This window comes from Squalius cephalus, assembly GCF_949319135.1.
Source record: "Squalius cephalus genome assembly, chromosome: 8".
Lineage (NCBI taxonomy): Eukaryota > Metazoa > Chordata > Actinopteri > Cypriniformes > Leuciscidae > Squalius > Squalius cephalus.
Genome location: NC_137129.1, coordinates 41,403,542 through 41,428,633, shown reverse-complemented (window position 1 = coordinate 41,428,633; position 25,092 = coordinate 41,403,542). Strand labels below are relative to the sequence as shown.

General features: G+C 39.8%; 2 protein-coding genes across 2 annotated transcripts; both read right to left on the bottom strand.

The window, feature by feature from the left end:
* Window positions 1-1,811: 1,811 nt before the first annotated feature.
* Window positions 1,812-11,504, bottom strand: LOC307163392 (uncharacterized protein). Its single transcript, XM_079879418.1, has 12 exons — window positions 11,177-11,504; window positions 9,953-10,213; window positions 9,115-9,375; window positions 8,722-9,030; window positions 5,842-5,994; window positions 5,710-5,754; window positions 5,571-5,615; window positions 3,811-3,873; window positions 3,691-3,729; window positions 3,554-3,619; window positions 3,424-3,462; window positions 1,812-3,290 (listed from the first exon to the last, which is right to left on the bottom strand). Exons 1-12 carry the CDS (start codon window positions 11,229-11,231, stop codon window positions 3,286-3,288), a joined length of 1,341 nt encoding a protein of 446 aa, XP_079735544.1. The 5' UTR covers window positions 11,232-11,504; the 3' UTR covers window positions 1,812-3,285.
* A 4,235-nt stretch (window positions 11,505-15,739) lies between these two features.
* On the bottom strand, window positions 15,740-23,616 carry LOC307163382 (class I histocompatibility antigen, Non-RT1.A alpha-1 chain-like). Its single transcript, XM_079879410.1, has 13 exons — window positions 23,263-23,616; window positions 21,957-22,226; window positions 18,949-19,209; window positions 18,583-18,864; window positions 18,348-18,461; window positions 18,224-18,271; window positions 17,272-17,355; window positions 17,089-17,169; window positions 16,779-16,841; window positions 16,659-16,697; window positions 16,514-16,579; window positions 16,356-16,394; window positions 15,740-16,194 (listed from the first exon to the last, which is right to left on the bottom strand). Exons 1-13 carry the CDS (start codon window positions 23,315-23,317, stop codon window positions 16,160-16,162), a joined length of 1,437 nt encoding a protein of 478 aa, XP_079735536.1. The 5' UTR covers window positions 23,318-23,616; the 3' UTR covers window positions 15,740-16,159.
* Between the last annotated feature and the right edge of the window lie 1,476 nt (window positions 23,617-25,092).

The window sequence follows — 25,092 nt, the reverse complement described above, 5'->3', positions numbered from 1 at the left end:
CGTGACGTCAGCTGGGGCGGAATTTCCTTATATGGGTCCTAAGGGCACTTCTCCATGAATAGCGTGGGCGCGCGCGCACCCGTAGACCAGAGTGAGAGAGCGAAAGCAGTACCTCATCCAAGCGCTGTGCTCGGCTTTAGGAAAGTCAATGTCACCAAAGAAGTGGGTTTTTGGTTGCCAGGGCAAGACAACCCTGCACAGATTCCCAAAGATTCCCAGCATTAAGGGACCAGTGGATGGAGTTTGTTTTTCCTGAGCATCAACGGAGTTGTGTAAGACTGTTTGTTCCCTGCAGTTCGACGATGATTGTTTTATAAACAAAGCCCAGATCGACGGATTTGCAGATCGTCTAATGCTTAAGGATCGAGCAGTCGCAATGATAAAGGTTCACGGTCGTGCGTTGGAACCGGGCGGTGAGTAAAACTGTTGAACAAATGTCTCTGTGTGTTGTTACTAGCTCGGCGCGTTAGCACAGCTTTAGCTCCGCCCACACGGCCCGCCTTCAGCCGCTCGTTTTTTTCCGGAAAGACTCGGTACAGCCTATCTTTCTTTTATAAATATAATAAAACTTAAGACTTTTTGGAGATATGAAGGATGCAATACTACTCTATAGGTACTCAAGATTAACAGGAGATTAAGTGAAAATGAGCATTTCACCCCCCCCTTTAATAAATTGCTGTCTTTTACTGTCCATAGCAGAATGCTTGTGATGTTATGACATTCTGTGTGAGTTGCTGGTATGGTAATCTTCAGAGGCTCAGAAGAAGAGTAGTAGCACAAGAAATCTGGAATTACGTTAACATATAGACCTTATGCACCAGAGAAACAAGGGCACAGTCATCTTTAGAATATTGTCTTTAACTTTAGTTTTTGCGGTCGCTCTGTAGTATATTTCTATGGCACTGCTGTCCAGGAGTAATTAGCTTTTGAAGTGGATTAACTTAATGTAAAGTTAACGAAAGTTATCATGAGGACTCTAATGTTTAAAACAGACGTCTTAACAAATGTCAGTAGACCAGGAATATTTTAACCCGTAATTTCATGAAGTCTTTAAAAGTGTGTGTCTCTCGGGTTCATGCTGCCCTCTGCTGGTTACAATAAGAAGTCAATACAGTCTCAGTATGTTCCATTGATAAAAGCTCTTGAATGACACGAGACAAAGAAAGAAACCTGTCACTTAATACAGTCTGGTTCAGTTCATCTCTGCTCCGATTAAGAGAAAACATTCAATTTACAGTAAAATCCTTTAAACTGCTTATGAAAAGGTGCCTGTAAGCTACATGACAGCAGAAAGATAATTCTACTGTATACCGTAAAAAATACTTTTAGGCAAAACTAGAAAAAGATAATATTTTTACAATTGTTTATAGCACAAAAAAAACCCTGCAAAAAATACATTTTGAATACATTGAATATAAGATTTTGCAGGCAACATGTCATACGAAAAAGAGTGCAATGTGCAGATAAAGTATTTTAGAGCTAATCAAAACTAGAAAAATTGCCTTTCCAAATTTCACTAAATAATGCAACAGTTTATTTATTACTCTAATGACTTTTACTGGGCTAGAAAACACTACTTTATTCCCTGGTATGTACAGGGTTTCCATGACTCAGTAAAATAATAGAAGAAGAATAACATTAAAGTAACAGCCTGCAGTGTGCTGACTAAATTTAGTGTCTAGTTTCCTCAAAGTCGACATGAAACGGAAGTTGAGATCATCTTTTCTTCTCTATTGTGACTGTAATAGCAATTTTTAAATCTCAATGAAAAACACAGCATCAACAGGTGTAAGAAACATTCAAGAGGCAAACTGTAATAAAGAGAAAAGTTTATTCTTTGAGGATTCTTTTCACCGAAACCGCAGCTACCCGGTTTGGAAAACAGAATACCTGTAGACTCAATAAAGCATAGACATTTTATACAGTTTCTTGGCAAAAAACTCCTCCTTCCAGGTTTCTTGTAAATTTCCAGAAAGATACCCCCTATCTTCTGCTGGTTTGGACTGGTTTCTACCCCCTGGTGCAGGTCACACTGTTCTTTGTCCCTGAGACACCCAAAGGCCTTCATTTATGACCTAAATTGCCTCCCGCTTCCCTAAGGAGAGGGCCTGGTGCTTTGTTTATTAGTTAAATAACCCTGTATTCTTCTAACCAAACTCTTCCTCGTGCTCAGGTATTTCATTATCTTCCTGCCCATCTGTTTTATTGGCCTGCTCTTTCCTGTCCCCCCTTCAGCTGCTGGAAAACCTCGCAGAAACATATGATTCAAATGGAATGAACAGTTTTGGAAACAAATGAATATAAGAAATACTGAATTTTTCCACAACAGTGACAAACACTTCTGGAACAAGAACAAATGTGGGCGGGGCTTGATTTTGTGCCCCGATGGATGGTGGTGGTTTGCTTTACCACTCTACAGATAAAGCGTTGTCGGGAAACTCAATTCGCGTATCTACCCCGAATTGATAAAATAAAATAAAATTCTGTATCAAAATTATAAGGAAACACCAGTAATTTGTTTAGGCTTGGTTTGTAGGGAATTACAAACCTGCGTACATATATTCAAATGCACATAACTATAGAACCAATTCTTAATGCGCATGTGAACGCCATCAGCGTTTCTCACAGGTTCGCGTTTAAAGTTTGTGTAGAGAGAATTGTGTCGTCTTAGCGGCCCCTAATTTAATAACAAATGATTGTTGTGACTGAAGCGAATCAATCATAACTAACTTTAGCTGGAAAATAACTTTACTAAAGAACCGCTATAAAGCCAAAACAATCTCTGTTACCTTAAATTGTACGTTTATCTCTGTAAAGATGCTTTGAAACAATCTACATTGTTAAAAGCGCTATATAAATGAAGATGACTTGACTTGACTTGCTATTGGCTGATCTCATGTGAGTGACAGGTTGCTCCGCCCTCATCATCAGAGAGGAAAAGAGAAGAGATGCACATGAATTAAAAAAAGGCCTCAAAAAGCTGCTCAGAAAAAGTTGAATTACAAGGAAATGGAGAGCAAACTCAATCCATGACCACATATCCTCATAACTCAGTGTCTGATGAAAAAAGCTGTGTTGACGGTGTGGAAACCTCCTATGACTGATGTTCAGGTGTCCACATACTCTTGGCACTGATGATGATGATGATGATGATGATGATGATGATGATGATGATGTTGATGATGATGATGATGATGATGATGATGATGATGATCTGATTCAACCAGAACAACCCATGAGCAACTGCGTGATCTTCTGACTGGAGTCACTGCTGTCTTTTCTGTCTTAAACTGAAAAAACAAACAAACTGCTAATTTACACTCATTAAAAACTGAAAATATCAAATAGAAAACTATAAAAATATAAATTACTGACAGACTATTATTGTTATTTATATTTTGTTGAAATGAACTGAAACATTACTGAGGTTTGGCAGTGAAATGTCTTTGGATCTGCAGCGTCCTGAAACACAGAATAACAGCATTATATATATATATATATATATAGTATGCATATAAACACAAATTATTTGAAGAGAAACTACAGATCTTACTTGGCGGTGGTAACAGCAGGGCATTCTGGGTAACGCTGTTCTGATCAGCGTCTTCTCTCTCCATGGCTGGAAAAAACTAATTTCACATCCAGTGTCTGTGACAAAAAATCAAATCTATTAAACCCATCTCAACTCACCGAAGTTAGGCAGAGAGAAGTTCTTGGAGCCCATCGCACCTATAAAAGTCATGAAGGACACGTTGAGTGAGTGAGATGAAGAATCAGCGTCAGATAAGAGATGAATTCAGATGTTCTGACCTCGAGCCGCTGCTGGAGTCGCTTCAGTTTCACACAGACTTTGAGTGTCATGAACCTCCTCATCTGAAAGAGAACGAGAGGAGCCATTAATGAAGCAGTGTGTGTGTGTGTGTGTGTGTGTGTGTGTGTGTGTGTGTGTGTGTGTGTGTGTGTTCAGGACCTACTGTGATCCTCCTCAGCTGAAAGAGAACGAGAGGAGCCATTAATGAAACAGTGTGTGTGTGTGTGTGTGTGTGTGTGTTCAGGACCAACTGTGATCCTCCTCAGCTGAAAGAGAACGAGAGGAGCCATTAATGAAACAGTGTGTGTGTGTGTGTGTGTGTGTGTGTGTGTGTGTGTGTGTTCAGGACCTACTGTGAACCTCCTCAGCTGAAAGAGAACGAGAGGAGCCATTAATGAAACAGTGTGTGTGTGTGTGTGTGTGTGTGTGTGTGTGAGAGTGTGTGTGTGTTCAGGACCTACTGTGAACCTCCTCAGCTGAAAGAGAACGAGAGGAGCCATTAATGAAACAGTGTGTGTGTGTGTGTGTGTGTGTGTGTGTGTGTGTGTGTGTGTGTGTGTGTGTGTGTGTTCAGGACCTACTGTGATCCTCCTCAGCTGAAAGAGAACGAGAGGAGCCATTAATGAAACAGTGTGTGTGTGTGTGTGTGTGTGTGTGTGTTCAGGACCAACTGTGATCCTCCTCAGCTGAAAGAGAACGAGAGGAGCCATTAATGAAACAGTGTGTGTGTGTGTGTGTGTGTGTGTGTGTGTGTGTGTGTGTGTGTTCAGGACCTACTGTGAACCTCCTCAGCTGAAAGAGAACGAGAGGAGCCATTAATGAAACAGTGTGTGTGTGTGTGTGTGTGTGTGTGTGTGTGTTCAGGACCTACTGTGATCCTCCTCAGCTGAAAGAGAAAGAGAGGAGCCATTAATGAAACAGTGTGTGTGTGTGTGTGTGTGTGTGTGTTCAGGACCTACTGTGATCCTCCTCAGCTGAAAGAGAACGAGAGGAGCCATTAATGAAACAGTGTGTGTGTGTGTGTGTGTGTGTGTGTGTGTGTGTGTGTGTGTGTGTGTGTGTGTGTGTGTGTTCAGGACCTACTGTGATCCTCCTCAGCTGAAAGAGAACGAGAGGAGCCATTAATGAAACAGTGTGTGTGTGTGTGTGTGTGTGTGTGTGTGTGTGTGTGTGTGTGTGTGTGTGTGTGTGTGTGTGTGTTCAGGACCTACTGTGAACCTCCTCAGCTAAAAGAGAACGAGAGGAGCCATAAATGAAACATTGTGTGTGTGTGTGTTCAGGACCTACTGTGAACCTCCTCAGCTGAAAGAGAATGAGAGGAGCCATTAATGAAACAGTGTGTGTGTGTGTGTGTGTGTGTGTGTGTTCAGGACCTACTGTGAACCTCGTCAGCTGAAGGAGAACGAGAGGAGCCATTAATGAAACAGTGTGTGTGTGTGTGTGTGTGTGTGTGTGTTCAGGACCTACTGTGAACCTCCTCAGCTAAAAGAGAACGAGAGGAGCCATAAATGAAACAGTGTGTGTGTGTGTGTGTGTGTGTGTGTGTGTGTGTGTGTGTGTTCAGGACCTAGACTTGGATCTGTGGGGTTTTCATCTTCTGAATCAGTGTTTAAAGCAGCAGCCAAACCAGCACAGAATAAATAAAATGATGGTTATTAAACATGTTCATGTATTTACCCATCAGCTGTACAGTGACAGTAAACCAAACATTAAATGCAGAGAGTTTTAATTTACGGGCGTTTTATCAATTCTGACTCACTTTTTTCCTCCAGCAGTTCTGGTTTCATCTGTGTTTTATGAAGAGCTGCAGAATCACATGAAATAATAAATAACACAGATGCTCAGTCTCCTCATCTCGTGTGTTGTGCTTTAATAACTTCTAGAAGAGTCAGACTCGCCTGATAGTTGCACTAGTGATGGTGTCTTCAGTGTGTCCGGCTCTCCTGAAATGTTAAACATTAGAACAGACATTCTCCTCTTCTACCCGTATTTATGACTTTAGGGGGGTTAAATGGTACTTGGATATTTACCATAATTTCTAAATAGATAAAATGTGAGGAAAATGAAGAAAACAACAAAAATACAAGATAGAAATCCATTGAATGCATCCAACAGCAACAGCAACAGTGAGCTGGATCCTCTTGCTGGAACAATTAAATCTAAATCGGCTTCTTCTGATAGATCTGTCACAGAACAAAAATCCATTATTTGTCAAGTTTTGGTGTAAAATCACACATAACCGATAATGTTTATTAGGATGGCGTCGCTGATATCGGCCTCAGTTTGCAGCTCTTCAGTACTTTGACCATTTTATTTGTTTGTCATATTCTAGGTAATTTTATTCTGATGATTATGATCCATGATCCATCAAGTATTAGTTTAGTTTAGGGATGCACCGATACCTTCGTTTTGGTATTGCAGATACAGAGTACCGATACCAGTATTTTCACTCCATATGTCATTTTTAAATGTATTGGGTAGAGAAACCAAAAGAATATAAATCATTATTGTATAAATTAAATATAGATGGATCTTTATAAAGTTACAAAAGTTATTTAGTCAAGAGAAGTGAGTGATTTTTTTGTTGTCCTTTGATTAACATTAAAACACTGCATCAGGTTTATTAGGCTGCTGTCCCTTTAAGACCGAATGCACAAATTTGAATATACCGTCTACGTCACTTGAGATATAACTGACTATGTTCACTAATATACTCGCCAAGACGGACGGTTTTACATAATTTTGTGTGAATTCGCCCGTACAAGCGCAAGAAGTGAAAGATAATTCAATTCAGTATTCGCGTGCTGTCTGACGCGGGTTTTCGGGGTGCGCGCTTCGGATGTGTATGTTCATGAAACTGCTTGACTTGCAAACGTCCTGTAATAATGTAGGGAACCACTCGTTATACATATATCCAAGTGGAACTCACTGCAGAGTCAAACGATGACCAGCTCCTCCTCTCTGGAGGGATAGAGTTGTGGGTGGGGTTAGGGTGTGGCTGGATATTCTAGCTCCACCCATTAGGCCCAAATTACATTGGCTCCTCCCCACTTGACCTCTAGCAAGGAGGAGCTAGACTTAAGCTCCACCCATTTAGCTCTGCAGTGAGCAACTTCATAAATCAAGTAACAGTTCATGTTTTACATTCATATACAATTTAACTTTTAATCTAAATGACGTGTGCTGAGTGAACGATCAGCAATCAAGAGCATTCATCATTTCAACTCTCTCTCTCTCTCGTCAGTTAATGTTAAAGGGGTGGTTGATTATAATTTCACTTTTCTAAATTTAGTTAGTGTGTAATGAGCTGTGTAATTGAGCATAAACAAAATTTGTTGCAACAAACGGCTGGTAGGGACTACACGACATTCCTCCCGGGTTAGTGACATCACAAACCCTAAAATTTACATAAACCCCAGAAAACGATTTATAGATTATCATGACAGAATATGCTAATCAATTACTAGAAGATAAAAACACATAAACTACATAAATTCATCAACTAACTTTTCAGAAATGTCTACATGTTGTCACTTCTTTAAGGGCCGTGCACACCGGGACGAATATCGGCGCGCGTTATTCGCCAGTGTTTTTCAACGCGTTTTTTGTGTTCACACCCAAGCGATTTTCGCTGACGATGAGCCAAGTGAACATGCAAATTCATTCCCTGACATTAGATGGCGCTTAATGTAAAACATTTTTTTCTTTTATCAAGATTTTTGTAGTCGCTGTCGTGTTTGTCATATAGTTCTTTATGTTCCGACACCAACGAGAGCAGCAGCTCTACAATCATCTTGCCTTGCATCTTCCTCGTCTTATTTCTTCCCGGCAGTGTAGACGCTACTTGGCGTATATCTTCTTTGCCGTTACGTATGTGTGCTCGGCAAGACCGTTTTGTGCTTGAGCACCCCCGAGTTGTGTTTTACTGTAACTTCAGAAGCTCCAGACACATGAGCAAAAGCGCCAATCTCATTGGTCGGATTGTTTTTGACGCGGTGCGTCAAACCAAAAAAACGAACCCGAGGTGTTTTTTAAAAAATTATGCTTTTACGCGTGGCGTTTTTCACGTCGGTGTGCACACTCACATTGGCGCCCTTTGTTTAGTCACGAGGCGTTAAACGTTGGCGAATATCGTGCGCGAAATTCTTCCCGGTGTGAAGCCTTTAGTCTCTACATTTTTGTCTGACTCCGGTTTGAACATGAAAGGCTAAAAGTTTTTGAATTTTCAGTGCATGTCTGTGTGAGTGCAAGCTGTTGAAGCTCCGCCCCCTGTGCCAGGAGCAGCAGCTCATTTGTATTTAAAGGAACAGACACAAAACAGTGCGTTTTTGCTAATCCTCAAAAAGTGACCATTTTTAAAATGCTGTACTGTACAGTATAACAATATTTGTGGGGTATTTTGAGCTAAAACTTCACATACACACTCTGGGGACATCAGAGACTTATTTCACATCTTGTGAAAAGGGCATTATATCACCCCTTTAATAATAAGCTACATGCCTACAAGTTTTATTTGCCATTGACATACGACTGAACTACAAACTTTACACTGACGTCTGTTAAAAAGGGATGCGCTCGAGAAGCTCGCACACCACAGCTATATAGGCGTTACTATATTTCATTTAATATTCCATTAATTAGATACATTTACTTCATAGACAGCATTTTTTTATATCCCCATTATACTCTCTGTTATCAGTGTTTGTCTGGACACAAGTGTACAAACGCTGCCTGGTATCGGAGCAGTTTTATGAGTACGAGTACACAAGCTCAGTATCGAGCCTGATACTGATACTGGTATCAGTGCATCCATAGTTTAGTTATACTGGTGCAAAATCAAATGTAGCACAACCAATGAAGTGTTCATATTAAACCATAAAGCAAAAAACAGGTCAGCAAAACAGCAGTACCTGAATAGTTATAATAGTCATAACCATAATAATCCATGTAATCTTCTATTATGTCATTCTGGTGCTTCACCACACACTGATACTGGGATCTTTCAGACGGCAGGATCTCCAGGCTCTTCTTCAGCTGAAAGGATCCGTCAGCGTTCGGTCTGATTCCCTCTGAGTTCAGCTGATCATCAGGGACCGGCGTCTGATCGTGTCTGATCTCCATCTGCACATGTTTAGGGTAGAAGCCTGTGGCCAAACACACCAGCAGAGACGAGACTGAAGATCCAGACGCTTTTACAAGAGTGTGAACACGAGGACGAGCTGCAGGACAGACAATGAAAATAATAAACCTGCATGAAAGAATGCATTCAAATATCAACCCTAGAGATTCTGATGTAAACTCACATTCCATGATGATCTTTCCCTCTCGCTGAAGTTCAGTGAATCTGGTTAATGTTTCCACACATTTCCTCTCCAGGCTGGAAACTGATTCTCTGTCCCAGATGATGTCATGGTCGAGGACTAAAGGCTTCCAGTGCATTGAGAGGTCAAAGGTCAAGGTCTGGCCATCATAGGCGTATTCATCAGAGCCATGACGAAACATTACTGAACCATTAGAGTGACGTTCAACTGCACAGCCGTGCCTCCACTGAAGAACATGAAGATCTAGAGAAACACAGAAGATTAAGACCTGAAGATAAAATTCATAAAATCTGATGGTGATATTATTAAGTGGATATTAAGTGGAGGAGAGCTGTGCTGTCTAGGAAATAGAGTGTAATTTTGGTAATGTACCCAAATATTTTGAAACGGTCCATCACATTTGCCTGTGAAAGATTCTCAAGAGAAATGGATTTTGCATGTCAGTGTGAACATATCAAGTTCTAATAGATATATAATTGTACATGATAGTTAATTGCATGTAAAAATATATAAAATATTTGTCTAAAGATTTGCCAAGGATGTATTCAATTATGTTTGCATTCCTTTGTAAATATTTAAAATGTTGAAAACTGAACACATTCAAATACTGAATTTGTTGTTTAAATGGTTTAAGAAAATATTAATAATATGCAACCAAATTAGACTTTCAAATCAGTGCATGAGTGATTTGTTTGTTCTCTGTTCATTTTTATTGGAAGTGAAAACCACTCTTGCATTCCTCAATTATCCCAATTACTTGACAGAATTATTATGGCACAGCTTACCCCAACTGACCCCACTGTCCCATAAACATCATTACCTGTGTCCCGTGTGCTGTTCTCATTCCTCTTGTCCATCAGTGTTTTAATGTTGATCTGAAGCCACTGTTGCTTATAATGCAGATCATCACTTTCATTAAAGAGTCTCTCAGATTCCTCACACAATCGAGTCATGAAATCTGCTTTATTCTCACTGTTACACAAACTCATCTGTTTGTCATCCAGTTCGACTGAGTTGTTGAATTCATAAATGTCTCCAGATTTCGATATTACACTGTACATGTAGTATAGAGAGTGCATTTCTGAAATAAAAGAAGAAAAAAAACAAGCTTGTTCACACAAGAAAAATGTCATGTATCATTTGTTGCAGGCACATGTACAAAGTTTAACCTAAATCGGTAACACTTTAAAATGAGGTTACATTTGTTAATGTTAGTTAACTAGTCTCACAATCAAGTCATGTTTAATTTCTTGTTCTGTTTAGTTTGTAGTTCTTGCGGTCTCTGTCTGTTGTGTAGTTAGCTCTGAACTTCCTGAATGTTTATTAAAGTTTACTTGTATATTTCATTCTGTCACGCATCTTTCTCTGTGGATTATACTACTCACATTAACCGAAATAATTTAAAAGATACTTTAAAAATGTTACTAAAAATGTTTTTAATAAAAATACTTCTGAAGAATTTATTAATTAATGTTAATTTAAACATTGCTAATACATTATTAGAATCAAAAGTTGCATCTGTTAATATTACTTATAGCATATTATAAATAGTTATATTTTTACTTACAGAAACAAAGATGAATAAATACTGTGCTGCATTAGTTAATATTGACTTATTAAACTATTCAACTTTATTTCAGTGTTACTGCAGTGAACATATAATAGGCTCACAGAGCAATCATGCTTACAGGATAGACTACCCTAGAATATCATGCACTTTCCCAACTGATCCTAAACTCACTCTTCTCTTTTTGTTATCAGGTAGTGGTTTCAACAAGAGGTGATAATTTGGCAGGGAGTTGAAATAGGCACAACACCTGGTAACAGATCGCCTAGTGTAAGAACACACTTGTAAGACATTATTGTGAAGTTTTACTCCTTAATTTGATCAATTTAAAGGTAAAATCAAACACACTTAACATTAAACAGTACCAAACTTCTCAGCATTCTCTCAGCACAGATCATTTTGAACCTTGTGAATACATAATCTTTACAGTCTACAGACACGTGCATGTAAGAATATGGAAACAAACGGAGTCCTTACCACTCTGAGAGGAAGATAAAGCTGAAATCAGGAGGAGAACTGTGATCGAGGCCATTCCTGATCTCTGGCTTTCAGCGGGAAACTGTAAAAAACTTCTCACAGACTCACAGACGAACAAATGTGAAAATAAAAATTATGCTGTGCAGGGTTTCCATGTCTGTGTAAGAAGAACCAGTCCAAAGGCCAATAAAAAATAGACTAAAACCAGTTCAACGACCATATCCAAATATCAAAATTCAACACATAGCTAAAATGTTTTACAGTCACTGCATTGTACTTACACAATTTTATTAATCCATATACCCAACGAAACGTGACAGTTCATCACACACAGGAAAAGAGAAATGAAAAGAGAAAAGTGTCACGAGTCATGTAAGTACAAGAATTAAACAGGAACTTTTTTGTTTGTTTTTACCACAGTGACGAGCAGTGGTTTTCAGATGTGGAACCATCATGTATGAGAGCAACAAATGTCATGAAACCTGAATGATAATCTTTGAAGAAGCTTGATCATTTCTTTCCACAGATGTGCATTTTTGACTAAAGAGGACTGAGAATATTTATAATAATATATCACTCACAAAACACATCATCTAGCACAGTTTTATCACTGGTAGAATGCTAAATATGTCAATACAAACATTTCAGCCAAATAGGCAACAGTTTGGAGGGGGAGGGGGGAGGGGGGAGGGGTATAATATCGATGTTGAACTTGAATTAACCCACAGCAAACCTGACAATCTAGACGATGTGCACTTCTGTTTTGAAATAGTACAACTCACTTATTTCCGTCACTGTTTTCTCGAGCCAGACGAGCCGATTAATAATGTGTGTTTTTAAATTTCAGAGACAGCAGAAGAAAACATGCTGTTGTGTCCCACTATATACAGCTTCTTCAAAGTTCAACTGAACTTTAAGTTTTTGTCGACCGAGAAAACGCTGGCTCATGAACACACACCGAGACCGTTTTTCTGCTTCCAGTTGCAAGAAGCTCTGTATCAGACATTTAACCAGTGAGCAGCTCATTAAACCACAGAGAACTGAGGGATATAGGAGGTTAGGAACCAGTGCAGAGCCAGAACACTTTACCTGGAATGAATATACAATTAAACCAGCGTGGCTCAGTGTGTGGGAGAGGAGAGAGAGACCTGTCGAAGTTATCGATGTTGAACTCGTACCTGTAACGATGGGTCATCATGATTACTGTGATGTTCCTGAGACATCATCATCATTAGACATGGCTTGTGCTAAAATACACGATCTGTCCCATGAAGTCGGGAGCTGAAGAAGCTGCTACAGGAGCTGTTTATTTCTGGCTGTTTACAACAGGTAATCCTGCAGTTTGCTACAAGATAAAAACCCTAATGGTTAGAAAACAAGCTAAATAAACATTTACTACATTGTTTTCAACCCTGGCCCAGGAGCATTTTTATGTCTCCTTAATCTGAAACTCAAAAAATTAGATCTTAGAGTTTCTTCTAATGAGTTGAATGGTGTTTGATTAGGGAGATGTCCAAAATGTGCAGTGTTGACAGAGTTCAGGACCAGGATTGGGAATGGGAACTACTGATTTAAATGCATATACTCACATAACATGTTAATGCACATACAATATAGAAGCCATTCTATACAGCAATATTTAATATTGCATTAACACACTTCTTCAAAACGTTCCTAGTTACCGTCACCTGATGTCCATTTGGTGATTAATCGTCCATCCACGATTGGCCTTCCATCCACAAAATCATGTGTGTCCAGGTCCAAAGCTTCTGCTTTTTTGTTTTTTGAAAAATTCGGGACAGTCCCGAAATCTAAGCTGTTGTCCCGAATCCCGAATGCGGCCATAATTGTCTCGGAAATTATACTAAAGCAAAATCTTGAGTAGTAATTGTCTGATAAAACATTAAAAACTGTCCGTGGAGGTTGAGTTGTCCTGCAGCCAGTCCCTGCCGGGGATTTATTTATTTTTGCACACAGTGCCACTACCAATCAGTCACTCCTTTACGACTGGCTGCACATTCACTGTCCTCGCGGCTGCAGCAATACGCTCTCTTCATCTTCTAGGCCTACTCTATAAAACAAAAAGGATCGAGTTATGCAGCAGCCGCAAAAAAATACTTCGGCCTAATGTGTGATGTCGGGTTACACAAAGCAAATCATCAACACAATTATTTAGTTTTCTTATTTAATGACCGACAATTTAGTTGTTACAATAATTTTGGCATAAGGCTTATTAGCGTTAGACTATAGCCTGAAAGGTCTGATTTATGCACTGTTACAACAATCATTGTTTTTTTTCTTTTCACAATGACATTTGAGTTCATGATTTTAATGTTGTTGTTTTTTTGTGGCAGACTAAAGAGGAATGACAGACTTAGGCTATGTAGTCTAGTAGGCCTACTACTAGGTCTAGGGGAGAGATGTGACGATATTAACGCGGGACGGATGAACCATTGAGATTTCCTTGAAAACCACTCACGTCATGTGCGTCAAATTTCGTTAGCACGTACTTTTTTTTTTACTGACAAGTTGTATTTATTGTTTCATGTGCCATTGTAATGATAATACAGCAGGTGTAGTCCTGCAACACACCCTTAAGTGTGCAATATCAGAGTTTTTTAGTTTAAAGGACAAGTTCGGTATTTTACACATAAAGCCCTGTTTACAGATCGTTTCTGATGAAATAGAACGGTTAAGATTAAACTTTTGACAGATGCTGCTGTCGCGAGAATTTTAGGTTTATTTTAATGCAAATTCATTTTCAATTACGCAACACATGTTATCTCTTTAAAAATCATCAATTGTCCAATCTTCAATCTTCAATAAATTTCATTTATCGTCTTCCGGTTGACCTCTCTTTCTTCATAACAACAGGAGATTATGCAAAATGCACATAGGCTTATCGCCTATTGGGCGACAGAACAAAAATGGTTAATATGAACCTTTAAAGTTAAATTACAAAATATGTTTGTAACAATAAGTACATAAGTTACTTGTCAGGTATTGTTCATAAAAACAAGCATTAGATGAATAGTTGCCGTTTAAACTGTTATGTTTCATCCGTTCCACCCTTGTGTTTCAGTCTCCTAGCTCAGGCGGGACGATTGAAACAAAGCACAACTACCGTTAAAAGTTCATTTTTACTATTTGTACCGAATAACACATGATACAAAGAGAACACATATGTGAGTTGTTGATCACACACACAAAAAAATCTATCTGTAACCTTATCTTAGAAAACGACGTTTATCTGAAAAGTGTTTCAACTTGTCCCGGCTCTCCCCCACTACCTGGATTTCACTTACAGTTTTTTACAATCGCTATGACAGTTTTTTCAATACATTTAACAAGTTTCCTAAACTCTTAACGCACCAACACACCTAAAACACACAATTGGCAAAACGGTTAATTTCATGCTCAAAATCACACATTGTAAATTAAACTCTAAAACTAATTTTCAAAATACAATAATAGGGGAGAGTGGGGTAAGATGAGCCAGTTTTTACTTATGTGGATCTCAAGGCAAGGGAAATTGAGACAGAAGTACAATGAAGACATCCACTGTTAATTTGGGATGTTGCCTATAAACTGAAAATTAAAAAATGCACCTATGACAAAGAGCCTTGAAAATATGACCTCGGAAAAAAAAGTGTTCATGTGACTCAACTTACCCCAGGCTAGGCCATCTTCTAATCTGCCCGGTCTTCTGCATTTGTCCACGTTCTCATCCACATCACACCTGATATCTTCCCTGGCAAGGCATCTTGGGAAGAATCTTTTGGCTTGCCTTATCCTGGTAGTGTTCAGCTGTGATGTCTTGGTATGCAGCATCTTTTGCATACAGGAGGGACATTTGGTCCTGTGGACTATGGTCAAAAACCTTTCATCTCCAGGCTGAGAAAACTCCTCAATGGGGTTGAGGAAAGGGAAGTAAGGGGCAAGGAAAATGGACATCATCCTCTGATGGGCGTCAAACCAGCTGTGACTAGACGGGAATGGTGGAATGCCACATTGTCCCATATTTGCATAACTTCAATCAGCTGTTTCTCACTAGCAATGGAATAATGTGAAAATACAAAATATACGAACAGAAAAAGCACCAGAAAAAAAAAAAGAAAAAAAAAAAGTCATCTTCTAATTATTTGCATAATTCAATCAGCTGTTTCTCAGTAAGAATAGAATAAAATACAGGGGATATATTTGTGTTTCAGTTCACAATATAAACAGCTGTTTACCTTGACTTTAGCCTGTAAGGTTAGGTTTAGAACATGGTGTTATCTGTTCTGACATACAGTGTTAAAGCATTGGTAAATTTGGCAGTAAAAATCCATTGTTTTGGTCTTGTTTGAGCTTGTGTGTAAAAGAAGTTCAAGCATTTTAAATTTGTGTTAACTGTATGCATTTTGTGTTAAAGCAACAAGAAATGTGTTAATAGTATAGCTTACACAGACGGATGTAGTGCTAACTGTGTTAAGAGTTTTGGAAAATTGTTAAATGTATTGAAAAATCTGTCATAGCAATCGTAAAAAACTGTATTATAACTCGTTACATATCTCTTTGGAGATAAACCAACACATTCATGTCACAAATGACATTTTGAAATCAGTGATTTTATGCACCAGTTCATAAAATCATTAATTTCAAAAGGTCCTTTCATGCGTTTCTAACACTCCTCCAGAGGTAGATGGAGCTCACTGGGATTTTCATGCAAGTAAAACAATAAAAGCAAATCATGTAAATAAATGTAACGTCATTTTGCTGGTTGATTGAGGATGTGCTCAAATATCCACACGGTTGATCTGATGTTTGACCTCCTGATGCTCTTGTAAACGCTGTGATAAACCTCATATTAATGGTCACGGGTTTATAATTGAACATGTATAAATGACTGTGATGTTCAGATCTCCATGTTCTTTAGGCTTTGATGATGGAAGTAAAGCTCTAGATCTGATTCTTCAAAACAACCTGAACATCCTCGATCTTCTAACCGGAGTCATCGCTGTCCTTTCTGTCTTGAGCTGAAGAAAACAACACAACATTTCATTTGAACTGACGGCCATTTAAAACCTGAGAACTTGTGTGTTTCTGGTTCAAAAACACCAAGATTAAATAGCAAACATTTCAAGTGCAAATGGATGAATATGTTGTTTATCTTTATTGAAATGAACTGAAACATTACTGAGGTTTGGCAGTGAAATGTCCTTGGATCTGCAGCGTCCTGAAACACAGAATAACAGCATTATAATATCTTCATAATCAGCACAGATATGGCAACCATTTGAGTAGTTACAGTATGTTTCATGAAATGTGATTTGAAGGAGAGACTATTAACATTACTTGGCAGTGGCAACAGCAGGGCATTCTGGGTAATGGTGTTCTGATCAGCGTCTTCTCTCTCCATGGCTGGAAAAACACATCTATAGTTTCACATCTGTGTTTCTGACAGACTAAAACTACAAAACACAAGAAAGTCTCAACTCACCGAAGTTAGGCAGAGAGAAGTTCCTGGAGCCCATCGCACCTATAAAAGTCATGAAGGACACGTTGAGTGAGTGAGATGAAGAATCAGCGTCAGATAAGAGATGAATTCAGATGTTCTGACCTCGAGCCGCTGCTGGAGTCGCTTCAGTTTCACACAGACTTTGAGTGTCATGAACCTCCTCAGCTGAAAGAGAACGAGAGGAGCCATTAATGAAACAGTGTGTGTGTGTGTGTGTGTGTGTGTTCAGGACCTACTGTGATCCTCCTCAGCTGAAAGAGAACGAGAGGAGCCATTAATGAAACAGTGTGTGTGTGTGTGTGTGTGTGTGTGTTCAGGACCTACTGTGATCCTCCTCAGCTGAAAGAGAACGAGAGGAGCCATTAATGAAACAGTGTGTGTGTGTGTGTGTGTGTGTGTGTTCAGGACCTACTGTGATCCTCCTTCACACTGGGATCTGTGGGGTTTTCTTCTTCTGGATCAGTGTTTAAAGCAGCTGCAAATCTTTCTGGTCCTGATGAAGTTCAGAATGAATAAAATGATGGTTATTAAACATGTTCATGCATTTAGTCATCAGCTGTACAGTGACAGGAGTTTTTTAACAATTCAGACTCACTCATTTCCTGCCACAGTTCTGGTTTCATTTTCCTTGTTTCGAAGTTTCGCCTTTTAGCTAAAATGCATGTGTATTCATCTCTACCTAAAATAACGAATATTAACACAGTCAGTTTCCTCATATCATCTCATGTCACTTCAGTTTATGATCAGAGAGATCTGTGTAAAGATTTCAGAAGATTTACTTTTGTACGAAGAATGATTTAATAAAATGATGTTGTATGTGAACGGGTCATTTTGATGTAGTTTGCTTCTTAATGATATGTTGATATTTATGCTAAATAAATTGAACAAATAAAGAAAGTAAATATTAGTGAATGTGAACTCACGTATTCGCCCACGAGCTGAGAGAGAGAGAGAGAGAGAGAGAGAGAGAGAGAGAGAGAGAGAGAGAGAGAGAGAGAGAGAGAGAGAGAGAGAGAAACATATCAGCACTTCGGATGAAAGTACAGTAGAGAATGAATTATCATTTCAAAACAAATTAATGTAAATAATACAGAGATTATGATTTGTGTGATATTAACACATACAGTCAGTCTCTTCATTTCACTTCAGTTTGTCATCATCAGAATGAGATGTAAAGATTTAATGCCAGATACGCATCTTGACTCATAAACAGCTTGTGCAACATATACATATACATAATATATATATATTATTGGCACAGAATACTATTCTATGACTAAATTCTATAATTGTTTAGAAAGACTAATTCTTTTTTTTTTTTTTTTGAAAAACAGCAGAGAAATACCTGAATTTATCAACCTGACAAACAGTTTGCTAAAATATACAAATTTTATATACTGTACATGGCATGTTTCTAAAAGATACAGAGAGGAATGTTTAATGACACAGTTCTGTTCTCTGATTCACAACAAGACTGATTACATGAGAGTGTTGCAGAATGGGTGAATATATTATAGTGTTTCGACTTGTAGAAGAGTCAGACTCACCTGGTAATGATAAATATATGGCTTCATTCTGATGTTTCTGGTTAAATTCTGAAATGATAAATATGAACAGTCATTCTGCGCTTCTATTCATCCTATATAAAGGTCTTACAGGAATAATACTCACTTTGTCGTTTAACACATTTTCTCAGCAGATAAAAATGAAGAAGAATGATGACAAGAAATATTTTAGCAACTATAAATCCAGTGAGCACCGGCAGCAGGTCAATTACTTTTGTCACTGAAAAACAAAAAATACATCCTTCATCACAATTTAGTTCAGTTCTAATGAAGCAAACGAAACAGTAATAATGAAGTGATCTTGTGAAAGCTAGATAAACTCTGATGAATGATCCTGTTACCGCAGCGGATGATGGGCGGTTTAGTCAGAGTCTGGTGCTTCACCACACACTGATACTGGGATCTTTCAGACGGCAGGATCTCCAGGCTCTTCTTCAGCTGAAAGGATCCGTCAGCGTTCGGTCTGATTCCCTCTGAGTTCAGCTGATCCTCAGCGACCGGCGTCTGATCATGTCTGATCTCCATCTGCACATGTTTAGGGTAGAAGCCTGTGGCCAAACACACCAGCAGAGACGAGACTGAAGATCCAGACGCTTTTACAAGAGTGTGAACACGAGGACGAGCTGCAGGACAGACAATGAAAATAATAAACCTGCATGAAAGAATGCATTCAAATATCAACCCTAGAGATTCTGATGTAAACTCACATTCCATGATGATCTTTCCCTCTCGCTGAAGTTCAGTGAATCTGGTTAATGTTTCCACACATTTCCTCTTCAGGCTGGAAACTGATTCTCTGTCCCAGATCATGTCATGGTCGAGGACTAAAGGCTTCCAGTGCATTGAGAGGTCAAAGGTCAAGGTCTGGCCATCATAGGCGTATTCATCAGAACCATGACGAAGCATTACTAAACCATTAGAGTGACGCCTAACTGCACAGCCGTGCCTCCACTGAAGAACATGAAGATCTAGAGAAACACAGAAGATTAAGACCAGAAGATAAAATCCAATAAATGTGACAGTGATATTATTCTAATAGATTACAAGTGGAGGAGAGCTGTGCTGTCGAAAAGCCTTCAGCGGAACAAGCCATCTGCATTGCAGTTCTGAGGACGCCGGTTTCCTGGTTTTCACTGGACGCCGCCTTCAGCCCTCTGTAATGCTGTGCCATCCGGCGCGCCATATCCTTTAAACCAGTGGTCTCAAACTCAATTCCTGGAGGGCCACAGCTCTGCGCAGTTTAGCTCCAACCAGCTCCAACTCACACCTGCAAGGAAGTTTCTAGTAATCCTGAAGACTTGATTGGCTGGATCAGGTGTGTTTGATTAGGGTTGGAGCAAAACTGTGCAGAGCTGTGGCCCTCCAGGAATTGAGTTTGAGATCACTGCTTTAAACACTTAGTGTGCTCGCCGTTGTGCTCGCAATTTTCTTAAAGAGCAATTTCTGAGGCGTTGTTACAAATGCCTCGTACCACCTGCACCTCATGCAGAGGCCCTCTCTTCGGCGGAGACCGTCACATCCTCTGCGCTTCCTGTCTGGGCCGTGACCACGCGGAAGCTCGAGCCGCGCAAAAAGAATCACCGCTCACAAAGGATGCAGAGTGGACAGATACAAGCAAACACACGCCAGCCCAGTCCCCACGTGCCTTGCTCTCTCCTAGAGGAACTCCCTCGCCAGTCCTGGAGCAACGGACGAGGATGACGGAAAGGATGACAGCAAAGATGAGTGGTTCCTGCAGGGGCGCTGGCAGGCCCCAGCAATTCCCTGAGAGGCGGGGACCCCGACCCAAGATTGTGTTGGACCTCGAGCCTCATAAGCCTTCCTAGCCATAGGAATAAAGAGAGAGAGTTTGAGTCCCGCCGAGGCCAGACCAATCTCCAAAAAGAGTCTCACACATTTCCCAGTCCCCTCTTTCAGGCGGCTGGAAATACAGATGTTGCAGTAAATGGGTCTGTTATAAAACATGCACACCTGCAAACAAACGCCGTTAATACGGCGACACAAATAAAGCACGAAAAGAGCTCTTTTCTGTCCGTGTCATATGTAGGTCACGTGCCCACGATAAAGTACGCACTCCTACACACAAGCACTGTTCCCACAGTATCAACCTTTCCTCCAGCTCACGCTGGAAGTGTAATGAATGTAGTTTGTGTGCCCACTATGAAGTACGCACCCCTACACATGAAAACGTGAAAAACAAACAACCCCCCCCCCCCCCCCCCCCGAGACAGCGGGGAGTGCGAGTGTTAAACTACCTCGACGATTGGCTGATTATAGCCCAATCGGAGGCACAATTGATAACGCACAGATCCTGGCTTCTCAGTCATCTAGAACAGTGGTTCTCAATCCTGGTCCTGGGGACCCACAGCTCTGCACATTTTATATGTCTCCTTTATCTGACACTCCCAGTTCAGTTCATAGAGCTCTTTCCTAACGAGATGATGATCTGAATCAGGTGTGTTAAATGAGGGAGACATACAAACTGTGCAGAGTTGTGGGTCCCCAGGACCAGGATTGAGAACCACTGATCTAGAATGCCTGGGTCTCAGGATCAATGCTTCCAAGAGCACACTGTCTCTCAGCCAAAGTATTTCTTTCCTGGGTACAGTGATAGACTCTATACAAATGAAAGCGCGCCTTACGTCAGAACGCGCACTCACCATTCAACGCCTATCGGCATTTTTCAGAGCGGGCGCTTGCGAACCTCTCAAGAGATTTCAGAGGATGTTGGGGTCTCATGGCCTCAGCATCATCAGTACTCCAGCTTGGACTACTGCACATGCGTCCTCTCCAGCGCTGGCTAAAACCCTGTGTACCGACTCACGCGTGGCGATCTGGCCACTTACAAATCAGAGCGAACCAAGGCTGTATCAAAGCCCTGGCTCCCTGGAAAGCAGCCGACTGGTATCAGTCAGGAATGAGTATGGGTGTGGTTTCAAAGAGAAAAGTGATCTCGACAGACGCCTCCAACCTAGGTTGGGGGGCCCTTTACGAGGGCAGGCCCATCTCTGGCCTATGGTCAAGTCTGGAGAGGCGCCTACATATATAAATGGTCTACAGATGAGAGCGGTCGCTCTATCACTGAAAGCTTTTCTCCCGTATCTAAAAGGCCACCACATCCTGGTCAGGACGGACAACATGGCAGTGGTGTCCTACATAAATCGCCAGGGCAGTCTCAGGTCAAACAACCTGCGCTCGCTGAGGGCGGCTCATGTGCCAGGCATTCTGTACCAGGGTGAGATATGCTATCAATAGACAATGTTCCCCCAGGGGAATGGTCTCTTCATCCACAGACGGTTCAGCTGATATGGAGCATCCAGGGCGCGAAGCGGCCTGATTGGTTCGTGCGTGTGAGCTGCCTCGCCATAGGTTCGTGCAGCTGCACTGCGTTTTAAAAATTTGGCTTCAATATTCTCGAGAAAAGGAGTTTTCCCATAGCATAAGCTAGCCTTACGCAATACTCGTTCCCTCATCTCAGGGAACCGAGGTTACGTTAGTAACTGAGAAATTAAGTTGGTTTAAGAAAATATGCATAATATGCATAATGAACAATATGCAACCAAATTAGACTTTCAAATCAGTGCATGAGTGATTTGTTTGTTCTCATATCTGTTCATTTTTATTGGAAGTAAAAACCACTCTTGCATTCCTCAATTATTCAAATTATGGCACAGCTTACCCCCAACTGACCCCACTGTCCCCTAAACATAATTACCTGTGTCCCGTGTGCTGTTCTCATTCCTCTTGTCCATCAGTGTTTTAATGTTGATCTGAAGCCACTGTTGTTTATAATGCAGATCATCACTTTCATTAAAGAGTCTCTCAGATTCCTCACACAATCGAGTCATGAAATCTGCTTTATTCACACTGTTACACAAACTCATCTGTATGTCATCCAGTTCCACTGAGTTGTAGAATTCATAAATGTCTCCAGACATCAGAGGTTTAGATACGGCGCTGTATGTGTAGTATAGAGAGTGCATTTCTGAAATAATAAGAAAAAACAAGCTTGTTCAAACAAGAAAAATGTCATGCATCATTTGTTGCAGGCACATGTACAAAGTTTAACCTAAATCGGTAACACTTTAAAATGAGGTTTCATTTGTTAATGTTAGTTAACTAGTATCACAATCAAGTCATGTTTAATTTCTTGTTCTGTTTAGTTTCTAGATCATGCGGTCTCTGTCTGTTGTGTAGTTAGTTCTGAACTTCCTGAATGTTTATTAAATTTACTTGTATATTTCATTCAGTGTCACGCATCTTTCTCTGTGGATTGTACTACTCACATTAACCGAAATAATTTAAAAGTTACTTTAAAAATGTTTTTAATAAAAATACTTCTGAGGAATTTATTAATTGTAGTTAATGTTAATTTAAACATTGCTAATACATTATTAGAATCAAAAGTTGCATCTGTTAACATTACTTAATATAATTATAATAATTATGATATTACTTAGCATATTATAAATAGTTATATTTTTACTTACAGAAACAAAGATGAATAAATACGTTAATATTGACTTATTAAACTATTCAACTTTATTTCAGTGTTACTGCAGTGAACATATAATAGGCTCACAGAGCAATCATGCTTCCAGGATAGACTACCCTAGAATATCATGCACTTTCCCAACTGATCCTAAACTCACTCTTCTCTTTTTGTTATCAGGTAGTGGTTTCAACTAGAGGTAATAGTTTGACAGGGAGTTGAAATAGGCACAACACCTGGTAACAGGTACGGAGTGATCACACCAGTCAAACGAGCTGGACTTTGAGGGTCAAACATGCTCAGGTATGGTTCAGATCGCCTAGTGTGAGACACACTTGTAAGACATTAATGTGAAGTTTTACCCCTAAATTTGATCAATTTAAAGGTAAAATCAAACACACTTAACATTAAACAGTACCAAACTTCTCAGCATTCTCTCAGTACAGATCATTTTGAACCTTGTGAATAAATAATCTTTACAGTCTACAGACACATGTGCATGTAGGAATATGAAACAAACTGTCCTTACCACTCTGAGAGGAAGATAAAGCTGAAATCAGGAGGAGAACTGTGATCGAGGCCATTCCTGATCTCTGGGTTTCAGCGTGAAACTGTAAAAAACTACACTGAAAAAAATGAAAGTTAAATTTACTTTTAAACTTATTAAATTTTAGTTCAACTTAATGCATTTGTTTAAATGTAGCTAAAATCAATTGTGTGGACCCAACAAATCATTTTTGAAAATAAAAATGATGCTGTGCAGGGTTTCCATGTCTGTGCAACAAAAACCAGTCCAAAGGCCAATAAAAAATAGACTAAAACCAGTCCAACGACCATATCCAAATATCAAAACTCAACATAACTAAAATGTTTTACAGTCACTGTTGCATTGTACTTACACAATTTTATTAATCCATATACCCAATGAAACGTGACAGTTCATCACACACAGGAAAAGAGAAATGAAAAGAGAAATGAAAAGAGAAAAGTGTCACGAGTCATATAAGTACAAGAAATAAACAGGAACTTTATCCAGTCTACACCCGTTTGTTTTTACCACAGTGACGAGTAGTGGTTTTTGAATGAGGGCAACAAATGTCATGATAAACTTTGAAGAAGCTTGATAATTTCTTCCCACAGATGTGCATTTTTGACTAAAGAGGGCTGAGAATATTTGTAATAATCTATCACTCACAAAACACATCATCTAGCACAGTTTTATCACTGGTAGAATGTTAAATATGTCAATACAAGCATTTCAGCCAAATAGGCTACAGTTTGTGCAATATGTGCAATATGTGAAACCTTTAACCAGCGGGGGGCGGGGGGCGGGGGGCGGGGGGCGGGGGGCGGCGGAGGCGCGGGGGGGTTTTGGAGAAATCAACCCACAGCAAAAGTTGAAAAGGGCAAACCGCAAACCTGGCAACCTAGATGATGTGTACTTCTGTTTTGAAATAGTACAACTCCCTTATTTCCAGCTACAGGAATTTGACCGTCATTGTTTTCTGGAGCCAGACGAACCGATTAATAATGTGTGCAAAACAAAGAGTTTTTAAATTTCAGAGACAGCAGAAGAAAACATATGATTGCTGTTGTGTCCCACTATATACAGCTTCTTCAAAGTTCAACTGAACTTTAAGTTTTTGTCGACCGAGAAAATGCTGGCTCTTGAACACACACCGAGACCGTTTTTCTGCTTCCAGTTGCAAGAAGCTCTGTATCAGACATTTAACCAGTGACCAGCTCATTAAACCACAGAGAACTGAGGGATGGAGGAGGTTATAGGAACCAGTGCAGAGCCAGAACACTTTACCTGGAATGAATATACAATTAAACCAGCGTGGCTCAGTGTGTGTGAGAGGAGAGAGAGAGACCTGTCGAAGTTATCGAATGTTGAACTCGTACCTGTAACGATGGGTCATCATGATTACTGTGATGTTCCTGAGACATCATCATCATTAGACATGGCTTGTGCTAAAATACACGATCTGTCCCATAAAGTCGGGAGCTGAAGAAGCTGCTACAGGAGCTGTTTATTTCTGGCTGTTTACAACAGGTAATCCTGCAGTTTGCTACAAGATAAAAACCCTAATGGTTAGAAAACAAGCTAAATAAACATTTACTACATTGTTTTCAACCCTGGCCCTGGAGCATTTTTATGTCTCCTTAATCTGAAACTCAAATAATTAGATTAGAGTTTCTTCTAATGAGTTGAATGGTGTTTGATTAGGGAGATGTCCAAAATGTGCAGTGTTGACAGAGCTCAGGACCAGGATTGGGAATGGGAACTACTGATTTAAATGCATATACTCACATAACATGTTAATGCACATTCAATATAGAAGCCATTCTATACAGC